At 58.2% G+C, this 14,347-nt stretch overlaps 1 protein-coding gene across 1 annotated transcript; it reads left to right on the forward strand.

Moving 5' to 3' along the window:
• Positions 1-1,243: 1,243 nt before the first annotated feature.
• On the forward strand, positions 1,244-13,266 carry Sh3bp1 (SH3 domain binding protein 1). Its single transcript, XM_004634595.2, has 18 exons — positions 1,244-1,416; positions 2,594-2,636; positions 2,857-2,961; positions 3,925-4,001; positions 4,254-4,365; positions 4,445-4,521; positions 5,250-5,397; positions 6,753-6,821; positions 6,970-7,060; positions 7,395-7,540; positions 8,170-8,281; positions 8,627-8,708; positions 8,785-8,865; positions 9,697-9,813; positions 10,395-10,492; positions 10,589-10,760; positions 11,376-11,470; positions 12,533-13,266. The coding sequence occupies exons 1-18, from the start codon at positions 1,358-1,360 to the stop codon at positions 12,925-12,927; spliced, it is 2,079 nt and encodes a 692-aa protein (XP_004634652.1). The 5' UTR covers positions 1,244-1,357; the 3' UTR covers positions 12,928-13,266.
• Positions 13,267-14,347: the final 1,081 nt, after the last annotated feature.

Here is a 14,347-nt window from a genome sequence, read left to right on the forward strand (position 1 = left end):
CAGAGCCTTTACTCCTTGGGCAGCCTCCCAACTTCCGGCAGGCAGGCAGGCTTCTGTTCAGGTGGGCTCCCGAACAGTTGGGAGGCTCTGGCCAGGCTGAACAGCTGCTGGTTGCTTCCTTTCCACCAGCCACTGGGGCCTGCCTCCCTGTGCCTTCAGAGATTGGAGAGACAGCCAGCTTCTGGTGAGTGCCCCCTGGGTACCAGGCCCTGGACTGGGCACTGCAAAGACGGAGCTGTGGCAACATGTCCAGACAGATGTGCTGCCTTTGAAAATTGCCCAGTCTGTACGTCCGCACATATTAGGTGCTCGTGGAGTCTGGAACAGAAGACAACTGAAACTAAGAAGGAAGCAGAGAGCTGGCAGGGCCCTCCTGAGCCCCTCTGCCTCACTGCATTCCAGGGTCCTGTGCTTCAGGGATGCAGCAGGGGCAGGGACACAAGAGTTTATACCCTCACCCCAGCCTCTCTCTGGTCTTCCTTCCATTAAGCAGCAGTTGGGAAGCACCTACTGTGTGCCAGCATGGTTTTGGGTAGAGGCTGAACTAGTGAGTGAGTTTAGGGCTAAGAGCAGCAGCCACAGGACTGCTTCACGTGAGGCACCTGGCAGGAGGCAAGTGAGGAGGGACCTTTAGATGGAGGAGACCCCTCCTGAGGCAGAAGTTCTGGGAGAGTTCTGGTGGCTGGCAGGGGGCATGCACAGGAGCAGGAACCAGGAGACTGCAGAGACAGGCAGAGGTATGATGTCCACCTAGCAGGATAGGCAGGACCAGGACAGCTGTCCTTTCAGGCCACTAGAGACAGGGAGTGCAGAGTTCCAGGGATTTGACTGGAAGCCAAAGGTCTCTGCGCGGAGGGCGAGGCGGATGTGGCCTTGGCCTCCACCTGTCCCAGGTCGTTTCGGAGGGAGTCGAGCCCAGCATCCCTCCTGGTGGGCCAAAGGCGGCCCAGGGATTAGGACAGGCCCAGTTCCTGTTTGGAGGGGTACAGAAGTTGTAGGTCCTCGGCGGGGCGGGCGATGGGGCGGGCTCACCTGCTTCCCGCCACCCGGATGGGCCGGGCCGGGGCGGGGCGAGGGAGGGGCCGCGACACGGACACCTGCAAAGGCGGGTGGCCAGCTGGCAGGTTCGGGGGTCTGCGGGGCCCAGGAGCCCGGAAAGAAGGAGGCAACAAACTTGGAGCGAGGAGTGACCTGGGGACGGGGGCGGAGTCGCGGGCAGGGCGGAGAGAGGCCGAGCGAGCGCGGCGGCCCAGGAAGCCCGAGCGCCGCCCACCCATCCGGGGCGCCGCACGCAGGGCCACGGCTGGGCCGGGGGCTCCCGACCACTACCCCAGCGCGACCCCAGCCCAGCCCCAAGATGATGAAGCGACAGCTGTACCGCATGCGGCAGCTGGCCCAGACGGGCAGCTTGGGACGGTGAGTGTCGCCCCCTTCCTGGCAGCCCCGCTGTTGCCCCGCAGGATCACAGCCGGGGTAGATGGCTGGAGGGACCGCAGGGGATGGCGGAGAACAGCTGGGCAGCCTCCCTCCGTCCGGCCAGAGTCCTGCCCACTCTTCCTCCCCTCCGAATGCCACCAGGTCCCCTAGGCAGGGGTGACCTTGGGGAAAGGGGCCCCTCGCCCCTGACAGGGATCTGCAGAAGAGAGAGTGTGCCCTGAGCCCGCACGCTGCATCTTCTCTGCGCCCTGAGCTGCTGAGTCCACTGTCCTGCCCAGCCTCACCGGTCCGTTCTGGAGGATGGGGACGATTTCCCACCCCTGATGGCGGGGTGGGGGAGGGGAGTGCGGGCTGGGGCCCAGTCCATGGGGGAGGGGAGCAGGCAGGGTCCCGACCCGGCGGAGGAGGGACCTCCCCTGCCCCTCCTCCCGCCCCAGGCCTTCTGCTTCTCTATTTTGCTTCTCCTTTTCCCAGGCCCAGGTGGAATCGTCCCCAGGTCTCCCCGTTCCCGCACCTAGCCCCTGAGCTGGTGCAGGGAGGCCGGAAGTCTGGGGAGCCTCTGAGGGCCTGTCTTCTGAGCACCTCCTCCCCAGCCTCGAGTTCCCTATTCTCTTGGCCCAGGGAGGGGACTGGCGGTCCTGAGACTTGTTCACAGTGGCACGGGCACCTGTGTGTACCGGCAGCCAGGCCAACTTTGCCGGCCTCAGCATCCCCATGTGTCCCTGGGCAAGGGTCCAGGCCCTCCCCACAGCTGCCCTCCTGTCCCCAGCGGGACTGACAGCCTGTGGGAGGGGGGGTCCCAGCTCCCATACTTCCCGTTCTTCGGGCCAGCCCAGGCCTCCTCTTTCCGGGCAAGGCTGGCACTTTGTGGGGTGCACAGAAGAGAGGCTTTGCCCCATGTCCCCGAATAGGGACCCCTCGGGTGTCAACGGCTCATCCTTTCTCAGGACACAGCCCAGGGGGGAGGAGGAAAAAGCCATGAATCCTATTCCATCTCATGGAATGTGCTCTAGCTGGGCCAGGGCCAGGCCACCCAGGGCGGGCCCACCTGGGAGGGGCTGTGAAGGCCCTGGGGTCCAGGTGCCTCGCAAGGGACAAGGGGGGTGGGAGGCTTCCTAGCCCAGGCTGTCTCAAGCACAACCTCAACTCCCCATAGCAACCCGGAGATGGCCGAGTTCCTGAGTGAGGAGCTGCTGCAGGTACGTGCCTGGGCGTGGGAGGCAGGTCCGTGCAGGCTGGGGAGGGGACCCGGCAGGCGGGGCGCGGGCCACCCTCCCCCAGCTTGAGTCATTCCCCACACTTGCCATGGGGTCTTGAGAGGAGAGAGGAGAAGGCAGTTCCAGCTCTGGGGTACCAAAAGCGCAGTGAGGGGGGACGGCAGCCCCAGGATCCACTGTCCCCATGCCTCCCTCCTGCCAGGTGGAACAGCGGCTGGAGCCGGCCAAGCGGGCAGCCCACAATGTCCACAAACGGCTGCAGGCCTGTCTGCAGGGCCAGAGTGGGGCTGACATGGACAAGCGGGTGGTGAGTTCAGGGCTGGGGTCACTCTGCCAGTGTGGGCCTTGGCCACGGGGGCACTTGGCCACCACTTGAGGCCCCAGGGCCTCCCAAACCCTTTCTTGATCCTGCTTCCTTCCCTCTGTACCCTCCCTGTGAGCAAGGCCGGGCCTCTGGCAGCACCAGAACATCTTGGTGCTGTCAGCACTCAGAGCAGCCCCCCCTCCCAGCCTCCCTAGGGAGCAGCATTTGAGCTGGGTTTTAAGTGACGATCTGGTATTAATAAGCGAGCACCATTTATTGATCCACATCTGCCAGTCTATTGTCAGACAGGCTACACCGTCTCACCAACGCTGGCTGCCACCCTCGCAGGAGCTGCTGTTTTACAAATGAGGAAATGGAGTCTTAAAATTGCTCACCAAAGGTCATACCGCCAGCAAGTAAAAAAAAAAAAAAAGTGAGATTTAGCCTCTCCTGTCTGTAATCTCAGAGCTAGTGCTGATTTCCATAAGCCAGGCAGTAGCAGGGAGGCTTGGCTTGAAGCCATCAAGGATTTAATGAGGCCCAGGTAGCGTTGGGGTTGGTCTAGGGAGCCAGGGTGGATTTGAGCTCAGCGCTCAGTGGTGGCCAGGTCAGCCACATATCCCCTGGGGAGGGGAAGTAGCTCCTTCCATTCACCCTCAGCTTTGAGCCTCTTGCCCTCTGTGCTTGGTAGTTTCCTCTTCTCTGATGGGACTTGGCCATTCCTTCCTGCCCAATCATGTGACTCCTGAGAGAGGGGAAAGGGGACCCTAGGTGGGGGAGCTCCTACATGGTGAGTGGGTCGCCTCCCTCTCCGTCCCTGCTCCCCTCAGGTTGGTTTCCACTCACACCAGTGACTACCGCCTTCCAGGGCGCCTCTTCCCCAGCCTGGGCTCTCTGGGTGCTAAGGTGGGCTGGGGAGCCAGGTGTGCTCAGGCTTATAGCCCGGCCCACCTGCTGTCCCTGCAGAAAAAGCTTCCCCTCATGGCTCTGTCCTCCACGATGGCTGAGAGCTTCAAGGAGCTGGACCCTGACTCAAGCATAGGGTGAGTATGGTCAGGCTGAGCACTTACCTGAGGACGTCAAGAAGCGATCAGGGTTGGGAGAGGCCTACATCAGCAAGGGCAGCCAGGCAGAAGGGTGACCAGGTTGGGGACAATGTTAGGTTAATGGGGACACCAGGGCTGGACAGAGACCAGAGGAGCAGGAAGTGACAGGGAGGTGAGGCCCCACTAAGTCGGGGATGGGGTGGGTGAGCGCCGTCAGGTGTGGGCCCACACAGGTCTCTGTGCCCACAGGAAGGCTTTGGAAATGAACTGCGCCATCCAGAACCAGCTGGCCCGAATCCTGGCTGAATTCGAGATGACCCTGGAACGGGATGTCCTGCAACCGCTCAGCAGGCTGAGTGAGGTGACCAGCCACCCACCAGCCCAGTGCCCCACCCTCTAACTCCTCCCCAGGCCCCTGAACCCCTTTTGTCTGTCCTCAGGAGGAGCTACCCGCCATCCTCAAGCACAAGAAGAGCCTGCAGAAGCTGGTGTCCGACTGGAACACCCTCAAGAGCAGGTAAGAGCCAGAAGGAACCTGGGCAGACACAGGCGGCCCGCGGAGCTTGAGCCTCCCTTGGGGGACTGTGCAGGGCTCACTGGGTACAAGGAGACAGCTGGCCCATGAAAGCCCCTGTGGGGAAGGCACATGGGAGAAGGATTGTTTTGGGGTTTTTTTTTTTTGGTCCACTCAGGATGCCTTACGAGCAGGTCTGATAAGGCATGAGAATCTGGGGATCAAACTACAAAATATTGACTGCTTTGCTTAAGCACGCACTTAACCAACTGAGCTAATAGGCAGACCCACAAACAACTGAGCTAATGGGCAGGCCCCCCACATGGGAAGATAGGCACATACCCCCAGTCTTCCAAGATCCCAGGATGGCCCATGCCCCTTCCCTAACACTTGAGCTGAGTGGCTGTGATCACCAAGTCTACCGCCAGGGGGCAACCCAGAGCACTCCTGCTCAGGCTGGGCAGGGACCCCAGGTATTTTCATCTATAAATCCTAGAACCCTGTGTGGTCCCTGCATAGAGGGGACACTCTTTCTTTCTTTCTTTCTTTCTTTCTTTCTTTCTTTCTTTCTTTCTTTCTGTGTGTGTGTGGCACCGGGGATTGAACTCAGGACCTTGTGCATGCCACTCAATGCCACTCATGCCACTGAGCTGTCTCCCTGGTCAGGAGGGCACTCTTTGCTCTGGGCATGCAGTGGGCAGGTAACCACCCCACCTTGGAATCATCCCCAGGCTCAGCCAGGCTGCCAAGAACTCAGGCAGTGGTCAAGGCCTGGGCGGCGGCCCAGGCAGCTACAGCCACACCACAGCGGCTGCCAACAAGGTGGAGACACTGAGGGAAGAGGAGGAAGAGCTGAAGAGGAGGGTAGAACTGTGCAAGGTGAGGAGTGGGGCCCTGGCGCGTGCAGGTACTGTCCCTGATTCACAGACGAGGAAACTGAGGCTCAGGGGGGACCTGACTCACCCAATGCCTCACCTCTCAGAAGCCAAAATGGGGGATGGGCCTTGGGTCAGGGTAGTGAGGGCCATTAGCTTGTGGCTTCCTTGGTCTATACCACATGCAAGCAGGTGGGAGGCAGGGACAGGGTCTGATCACCAGACCCTGAGGTGTGTTTGCTGAGTGAATGACAAATGATTATAGCCATGTATGGTGGTGCACACCTGCGAGGTTGAGGCAGGAGGACCACAAGTGCCAGCCTAATCTAAGGAATTTAGCAAGATCCCTTTTTTTTTAGAACCAGGGATTGAACTCAGGCCCTTGCACTTGCCAGGGAAACTCTTATTCTACTGAGCCATCTTCCTGGCCCCAAGACCCTATTTTAAAAAATAGAAAGGGGGCTGGAGAGATAGCTCAGCAGTCTAAGCATCTTGCCTGGCAAGTGCAAGGACCTGGGTTCGACTCCCGGTACTGCTTGTCATGCTGGGCGCACCAAGTGGGCCACTAAGACCAGACACTGTGATGCATGCCTGTAATCCCAGCTTTGGGGAGGCTAAAACAGGAGGATCGGGCCAGGGAGATAGCTTGGTAAAATAAGTGCTTGTCCGGTAAGTGCAAGGGCCTGAGTTCAGTCCCCGGTTCTGCAAAAAACAAAAACAAAACAAAACAAAACAAAAAACAGGAGGATCACTATGAGTGTGAGCTGCATTTCGAGATCATTTTAAATACATAAAATTAAAAAAAAGGGCCACGGATGTAGCTCAGTGCAAAGGCCCTGTATTCAATCCTCAGTATTTACCCCATCACACACAAAAAGAATGATTTTTTTTTTTTTTTTTTTTTTTTTTTGCGGAACCAAGGATTGAACTCAGGCCCTTGTGCTTGCCAGGCAAGTGCTTATTCTACTGAGCCACCTCCGCGGCCCCCAAAAGAATGATTATAGCCAAACGTAGTGATACATATCTGTAATCTCAGATACTCAGGAAGCTGAGGTAGGAGGGTCACATGTTCAAGCCCAGCCTGAATTTAGCAAGATTCTGCCTCAAAATAAAATATAAAAAGGGTGAGGATGTGGCTCAGGGGTGGAAGCCCCTGGGTTTGATGTCTGTTAGCACATGCATGGGTGGGGGGGACAGCGCTGGCACAGGGTGAGGAGCAGCAGCTGGCACAGGCCTGGCAGAGCTTGTGGAGCTCCCAGGGGGCTCGCCCCAGGTATCCTCTGCCAATAGTTGGGCCGGTGGCTGTCCCCTCTGAGCCTCAGCTTCCCGTCACACCCCCACCCTCCCTGTGTCCCCAAGGACGAGTACTTGGCCGACCTGTACCACTTTGCCACTAAGGAGGACTCATACGCCAACTACTTCACCCATGTGAGTGCAAGACCTGGCCCCAGCCTGTGGAGCTCGGTGTGGGTGCTGGGGCGGGGACCACTGGGATGCTGGGAGGGGGCAGGGCCTGCTCCAGGGGCCCTGGGGAGGCTCTGCACCTCACTCGCCTGGGGTGTCTCTTCCCTCACAGCTCCTGGAGATTCAGGCAGATTACCACCGCAGGTCCCTGAGCTCCCTCGACACGGCCCTGGCTGAGCTGAAAGAGAACCACAGCCAAGCAGGTGGGCACCTGGGCAGGCTGAGCTCCCCCCAATTCCTGCCCAGCTCAGGATGCAGTAGGGAGCCCTGGATGAGTTAGGATTGCACGGGGAAGCTGCTGTGGCTGCTCAGTATGGAGTGGGGTGAAAGGGGCAGGACCAGAGGAGCTTCTAGGAGGCAGAAGGGAGGTGACAGTGGACCAGTGGGGGATGGGCAGCTCCACAGGGCACTGGTGGATGATTCCAGATGTGCACATGGAGTGGGGTGAATGGAGGCACCACCTTGAGGATACCTGGGGGTGCCCTGACTGCCCACTGTGGGAGGGCCCTGGGCCTCTGATCTGTCTCGTCCCTGCAGACCCTTCCCCCTCGATGACGGCCACCCCCTCCTCCAGGGTGTATGGGGTGTCACTGGGGACACATCTGCAAGAGCTGCACCGGGACATCGCCCTGCCCATCGAGGCCTGTGTGCTGATGCTGCTGTCCGAGGGCATGCGGGAAGAGGTGGGGAAGGGCATTGGGCCCAGGAGCTGCCCTGTGCTGGGGCCCACAGTTCCCTGTTCCAGTGAGGTCCCAGGAGCAGACATGGCCGCCCATGGACTGAGGGTCACTCCCTCCCTCGGGCTGGAGGCCTGTGACATTCTTTACCACACTTAATAATCCATAATTGGCTCCATTTTGGAAAGGAGACAGGCAAAGAAGAAAACATGCCCTAAATCCCACAAGGAGGAGCCATGGAAAGAAACCAAGGGCTCTGCAGTGTGGTCACTGTCACAGGCTGGCCCCTGTCTGCCCTCTGTCCCTTACTGATGACATCATACAATGGTCTCTGCCCTAAGAATATAGCTGGGAAATATCTGAAGGTAGAAGAGGCTTCCAGCCCATCCTGCTGGCCCCTTTTTTCTTTCCACTCCTGGCCAGATTCTGGTCTCCCTGCAGCTTTTCTCAGCTCCCCCAGGCTTCCCACGCTCTTTGCTCAGAATTATAGCCCTGGACATTGAGTCCACTCTGCCCACCAGACCCAGGGGCACACCAAAGGCCAGCAGCCTGCTCCAGGTTGGGGCAGGCCAGGGCTTCCAGCCGGTCCCCTGCTCTAGCCCCCTCCCTGATCCTCGTCCCCTCTTGAACCACAGGGCCTCTTCCGACTGGCCGCAGGGGCCTCGGTGCTGAAGCGCCTCAAGCAGACGATGACCTCTGACCCTCAGGGCCTGGAGGAGTTCTGCTCTGACCCGCATGCTGTGGCAGGTGCCCCACTCGGGGAGCCCCAGGCAGGAGGGCTGGGATGGGGAGGGGGAGTCCCTGAAATAATGCCATGATGGTTGTTTTAAGGCTTGATATTTTGCTGAAGAGACTTAGGGTTTTTAACAGGGTTTGCCTTGAACCCCCCGACACATGTACATTTTGGGGGGGACAAGATCACTAACCGTCTTGTCAAAAGGGCTGTGACCCAAAGGAGTCATCAGACCTGGACATGTTAGTGTGAGCAAGGCTGGAGGTTCCTTCCACATGGAGAGCTGGGCACTAGGGGTGCAGAAGGGGACATTGGGGGCTGCCTCTGACCTTGTCCCCTGCCCCCTGCCTCTGCATCAGGTGCCCTCAAATCCTATCTCCGGGAGCTACCAGAGCCCCTGATGACCTTTGACCTCTATGATGATTGGATGAGAGCAGCCAGGTGAGACCTGGGGGTGTGGGGGGATGGGGAGGAAGCGACCAAGGCCCTAAGGATCACTGTCCCTCTCCTTCCTCAGCCTGAAGGAGTCTGGGGCCCGGCTGGAGGCCCTCCAAGAGGTGTGCAGTCGCCTGCCTCCCGAGAACCTCAGCAACCTCAGGTGAGCCCGGGCTGCTTCCCTGGCCACCTGCAAAGCCAAAGTCCAGCTAGGACTCGGGCTGTAGTTGAAGTCTAGCCCTGCCACTGTGTACTAAGCAGTACTTCTAAAACTATAGCCTTGCTGGACGGGCTATATATTTTTTTTTACACTAGACATTGAAATAAACAAACACCTTGAACTTTGAAGTCACACTGCCCAGCTTCAAGCCCCACCCCTGCCAGCCACTATATGGCCCTGGGAGTAAGTGGTGGTGTCACCTAGAAAGTACAGGTCATCATAGTCCCCACCTCACAGCAAGGCTTGGAGGATTCTCATCATAGCTCTGTGCCCAGCATGGGGTTGGCATCTGGTCAGTGGATCAGCTGATCTATTAAAAGTTTAAAAGTGGGGGTTGGAGTGTTGCACAGTGGCTAGGTGCTCCGGCTGCCAAGAAAAGTTAAACCACCCTGTAAGCTGGGAGTGGTGGTGCAGGCCTATAATCCCAGCACTCAGGAGGCACAGGCTGGAGGCTTGTTGCAAATTCAAGGCCAATCTAGGGGGCCAGGCTTGCCTGGCAAGTGCAAGGGTCTGAGTTCAATCCCCGGTTCCACCAAAAAAAAAAAAAAAGACCAATGTGGGCTGCAAAAGTCAACTCAAGGCCTGCCTGAACTGCTTAGCAAGTTCCTGTCTGAAAAGGCAAAAAAGAGATAAATGAAACAAAATAAAAGCCACCTCGTAGGTTCTTCCTCGTGCCAGCAACATGGGGTGGGGAGGCTGTCAGGCCTCAGGGCATCGATGGATATTGAAGGCCCAGTTTGCCCTGGCTCTGTCACAAGCCCACCTCCTGCCCAGGTACCTGATGAAATTCCTGGCCCTGCTGGCTAAGGAGCAGGACATAAACAAGATGACACCCAGCAACATCGCCATCGTCCTGGGGCCCAACCTGCTATGGCCACCTGAGAAAGAAGGGTGAGGAACCCTGGGCAGGGAAAGGTGACAGGAGGGAAGCAGCCCCCTCGCAGGCCACCTGCTGCTCATTTCCCTGGGCCTCAGTTTCCCCATGTATGGAGATGGGCAGCTCCTGTTCGCAAGCCTACATGTGGAGCAGCCTGAAAGACTGGGAACCCCACAGGGCTTTGGACACAGGCATTTTGGGTCTTGGCAGTGGGGTGTGAGGCAGCCCGAGGGGGGGTTGGGAGCTAAGAGCACTGCTTCCAGCTGCCCCCCAGGTGGCCCTGGGTAGTTCCTCGCTGGACCTCCACTTCCTCATTTGTAAACTGGGGAGAAATTGTACAAACTTGAGGGGCTTTGCTCTGGGAATCGGAGGAAATCATGTTACAAACTGTAAAGTACTCGGGATGTGGGAAACCATCCTCACCCTCCAGGCTCCAGATGGTACAGATTCCATTGAGGTGTGGAGACTGGCTCCGTAGGGACTGTCTGGTCCAAGAACTGTGGACAGGGCCCCTGGTGATGAGGGCTGTGTGTCACGGGTGAAGGATTGAGGCTTGCAGAGGCAGTGACTTGCTTTGTCTCCCTTTCTGTGCCAGGGACCAGGCCCAGCTGGACGCAGCCTCGGTGTCTTCTATCCAGGTGGTAGGGGTAGTCGAAGCTCTGATACAGAATGCAGACACCCTCTTCCCTGGAGGTGAAGCTCCTGCCTCTGTGAATGTCGCCCCCTGTCCCCTCACCTCTTCCCAGGCTGATGAAGGCTGAATTTGAGACCTGCTCCTTCTGTCCTCAGATATCAACTTCAACGTGTCCGGCCTCTTCTCAGCCCTCGCCCCTCAGGACAAGGTCAGCGATGGGCCAGCCTCAGAGGAGTCACTGCCCACTGCTATGCCCTCTCCAGAGAGCATCCCGACCCCAGCTCCAGCCCTGGCCCCAGGCTCGGCCTCAGTGGCATCCAAGGAAAGGTAGGAACTGAAGAGTATGAACATCCCCTCTTCTGGCCTCTCAGAACTTAGGAAAGGTCATTCTCTGTCTTTTCATCTGAAAGACTGGCTTCCCATTTCCCATGCAGGGCCTGGGGGTGGTGCCCTGCTCAGCCTTAGAAATGGCCCCTTGGTCTTTATGTGGTGATTAACTGAGCACCTACTATGTGCCAGGTCCTGTTTCAAGCCCTGCAGATTTAGGGAGCTGGGAGGGGGCCTTTTGGAATTTGTAAACAACTTTCAGTCTTTTCCCTTTTAAGTCCAAAAGGGCTTGTTGAGGTGGTGTTACTTCCGCACCAAGCAGGAATTGTGCAGTTACCACAGACTGTGTGGCTCACACTGTGATGAGGCAGGCAAACAGGTGCTGTTCCTTGAGTGGCATCGCAGGGTTGTGGAAAGCCCAACATGTCCCTAGAGGCATCTGTGATGTCGGGGAACCAGAGGCACCCTGCAGGAGGCTGAGGCAGGATGCAGGCGAAGTAGGAGCTACAGGAAAGGCCTTCCTGGGAAGCAGGGACCTGCGAATCTCCTCAAGGTTACAGGTGGCCTCTAGTTGACCAAGCCTGCCCTTGCCCCTCTGCTCTCCTCCCCTCACAGGACAGAGTCCGAAGTACCACCCAGACCAGTCTCACCCATGGTTAACAGGAGCCCCTCGGAGACAGTCACCCTGACAGAGGACACGGCCCGGAGGAGTGAGTTGGCTGTGGGAGCACAGAAGGGCACAGGGCAGGTGGGAAGTGATCCTAGGCCACCCATCCTGTGGCCCACTAGGGGAGGCCACAGCAGAGGTGGTTAGAAGGCCAGGCTTTGTCTCTGGGCACTGTGGTTCAGATTCAGCTCTGTGGCTATGGGCAGGTGATGTCACCAGCCCAGTCCTAGCTTGCTGCCCTATGGGGTGGGATGGTACCCTGGATTTGCCTGGAAGGGCTCTAGAGAAGCACTGTGCAGGGGAGGGTGGAACTCCAGGGCCACCAAAGCGAGAGCCTGGGTGTCCCAGGCCAGAGAAGCCCAGAGGTCACAGAGGGCTGAGGGGACAGGAAGAGGTGAGTGCAGGTGAGCAGGGCAGGGAGTGTCAGCAGGGTGACTGGTACCCTCGGGAGGCCAACCAGCCTTGGGACCCTGGAGTTACCACCGGGGCACACAGTGCAGGGTTGCTGCAGGAGCAGGTGGGCCATAGAGGGCGCTTCTTGGAGGAGGCAGGCAGGGAGGGCATGTGCTCAAAGCGCTGTCACCCCATCTTACTAATGAGACAGGCAGGGGCAAGGGAGTCACCTCAGATCTCCAGCAGGTGGAGCTAGGGCTGTAGTCCAGACCTAAGCTACCTCTGGGGTTGGATCTTTGGGAGCTGGGATAGGGTGGCTGCAGTGGGCTTCTGAGGGAGGCGAGCAGGACCCGCGGGGGGGGGGGGGTCTGCAGGGATAGGCACCGCCTGCTCGCTCATGTGGGTACGGAGACCTGCTGTATGCCCAGCACACTCTGGCCTCGCTCGCTTTGTGTTGTCCTGAGGGAGACAAGCAATGAGCAAGTGAGAGAAAGTGGATGTGGTCCTTTCAGAGAGCAAGGCCTGTAAAGAAAGGGTGTGCACTGCCATGAGGGGTATAGCTCCTGCAGGGAGGCCTCCTGAGGAGCAGCTGGCTGTGGCAGGTGGCTGCCACAGCAGGGATGGCGTACGCAGAGATCCTGGGGTGGAGCCAAGCTCAGTGGATGCGCCACAGGCTCGTGATGTTTACAGTCCCCTTTTCCTTCCTTCACAGCCAAGCGCCCCGCTCCAGCCCGGCCCAACATGCCACCCCCTCAGCTCTCCAGCACCCGCTCCTCTCCTCCAGCCCCACCCGCACCCCCTGGCAGCCCTGTGACGCCCCGGGCTCTGCCACGACGTCTGGTAGGCAGCAGCCTCCGGGCCCCCACAGTGCCACCCCCCTTACCCCCTGTTCCCCCTCAGCCTGCCCGACGCCAGAGCCGACGCTCCCCAGCCTCCTCCAACCCAGCCTCCCCTGGCCCAGGCTCCTTGAGCTCACCTGTGCAGGTGGAAGCACTGAGAATGCATACAGAGGAGCTGGGGGGCCTTGAGGCTGTCGGTGGGGTCCCCACTCCCCAGGCTGTGCCCCCTCAGCCCCGGCCCAGGGGCCTTGCCTCTGAGACTGACTGAGCACCAGTCCACCCCCTAACTGGCTCTCAGTTTCCCCATCCTCCAAGGGCAGCCTCTGCCCTGCCCAAGGGGTGGGGCCACCCAGCCTTTACCCACAAGTGCCTCGGTGCCTGCGGGGTCGGCCACCACAGCCTGGAGGGCTCCGGATAGCCCTCCACTTCCTGATCTTTTACTTTCCTATGCTGAGCTTGGGGTCCCCTCCTCCCCCCACCCTCTGGCAGGGTCCCAGGGAAGCCACCAGAAGAAAGGACAGGCTTGCCTGCTCCTACAAGACTTATTTTCTCTTGCCAACATATTTTTTGTAAGGCTGGTAAATAAATTATTTTGGACAAAACTGGAGCATCTGCCCAAATTGATAGTTTTATCTTCTGTCCTCAAAATAAAGAAGCCACTTTCATAAAAAGGGAAGATTGCATATTCTTTGCCTCCTTTCTTTCTTCCGGTCTGAAATGCTGACTGTCAGTGCTTGTGGAAATTTCTCTGAGCTGCACACTGAGCTTTTCTCCCAGGGAAGTGAATCCCATCAGCACTTGCAGGTGGGGAGATGACGCTAAGGTTGCAGTGAGCAAGAAATGGGCCTGACATGAGCGCAGGCTGACGATTCCAAAGCCCAGGCTCATGCCTGATACACTGAGAGCTTTGCTTACCTCCTTAGTTTCCTGGTTTCCTCATCTGACACACAATGTAACAAACCCACCACGGTGGTATCCTGAGAGCCCAGTGAGGCTCCTGGAAGTATCTAAACACCATTTGGAGCACAAGCACGGGAAAAGGTTGGCAGCTGCTGCCTCTATTTGTCTCTATTTTTCTGCCCCATGGTCTTCTGGGAGCAGGCAGGGAAGGCTCAGGAGCAGGCATGAATGGGTTTGTCCCTTTGTGAGGCTGCTCTGGGCCAGCTCAAGAGCTCAGCCATGTCACGCACCCCTGGGGCTTCTATCTAGAACAGAGCAGCAGGAGAAATTAGAAACAGAATCAAGCATATGGTCCATACTCATAACCTGGTTAGGGGTGAGCCCCTGTCTTAGTCCCTTTCTTATTGCTGGGACAGAATATCCGATACCCACAATTTAAGGAGTTTATTTTGGCTCCTGTTTCTACCCCATAGTCTGCTGGTCCCAAGCAGGACGGCAGAGGGACAGAAAAATCTGCTCCAGTCAAGGTAGCCAGGAAACAGTGAAGAGACTTGCAGGGAGGTAAAACCTTGCAGGTCACGTTCTCCAACCAGACCACCACCTCCTAACCACAGATCTGCCATAACCCATCATCGCCCAACAGGCCCACCTGTGAACCCAGGAGCCTCTTTGGGGACATTTGGATATAAACCAGAACAGCCACCTAAAAGACCCTGACATGTGCTTGAGGAAGGATTAGTCAAAGAAGGCTTCCTGGGGCCAGGGAGATGGCTCAGTAGAATAAGCAC

Source organism: Octodon degus, unplaced genomic scaffold, assembly GCF_000260255.1.
Source record: "Octodon degus isolate 3935 unplaced genomic scaffold, OctDeg1.0 scaffold00064, whole genome shotgun sequence".
Lineage (NCBI taxonomy): Eukaryota > Metazoa > Chordata > Mammalia > Rodentia > Octodontidae > Octodon > Octodon degus.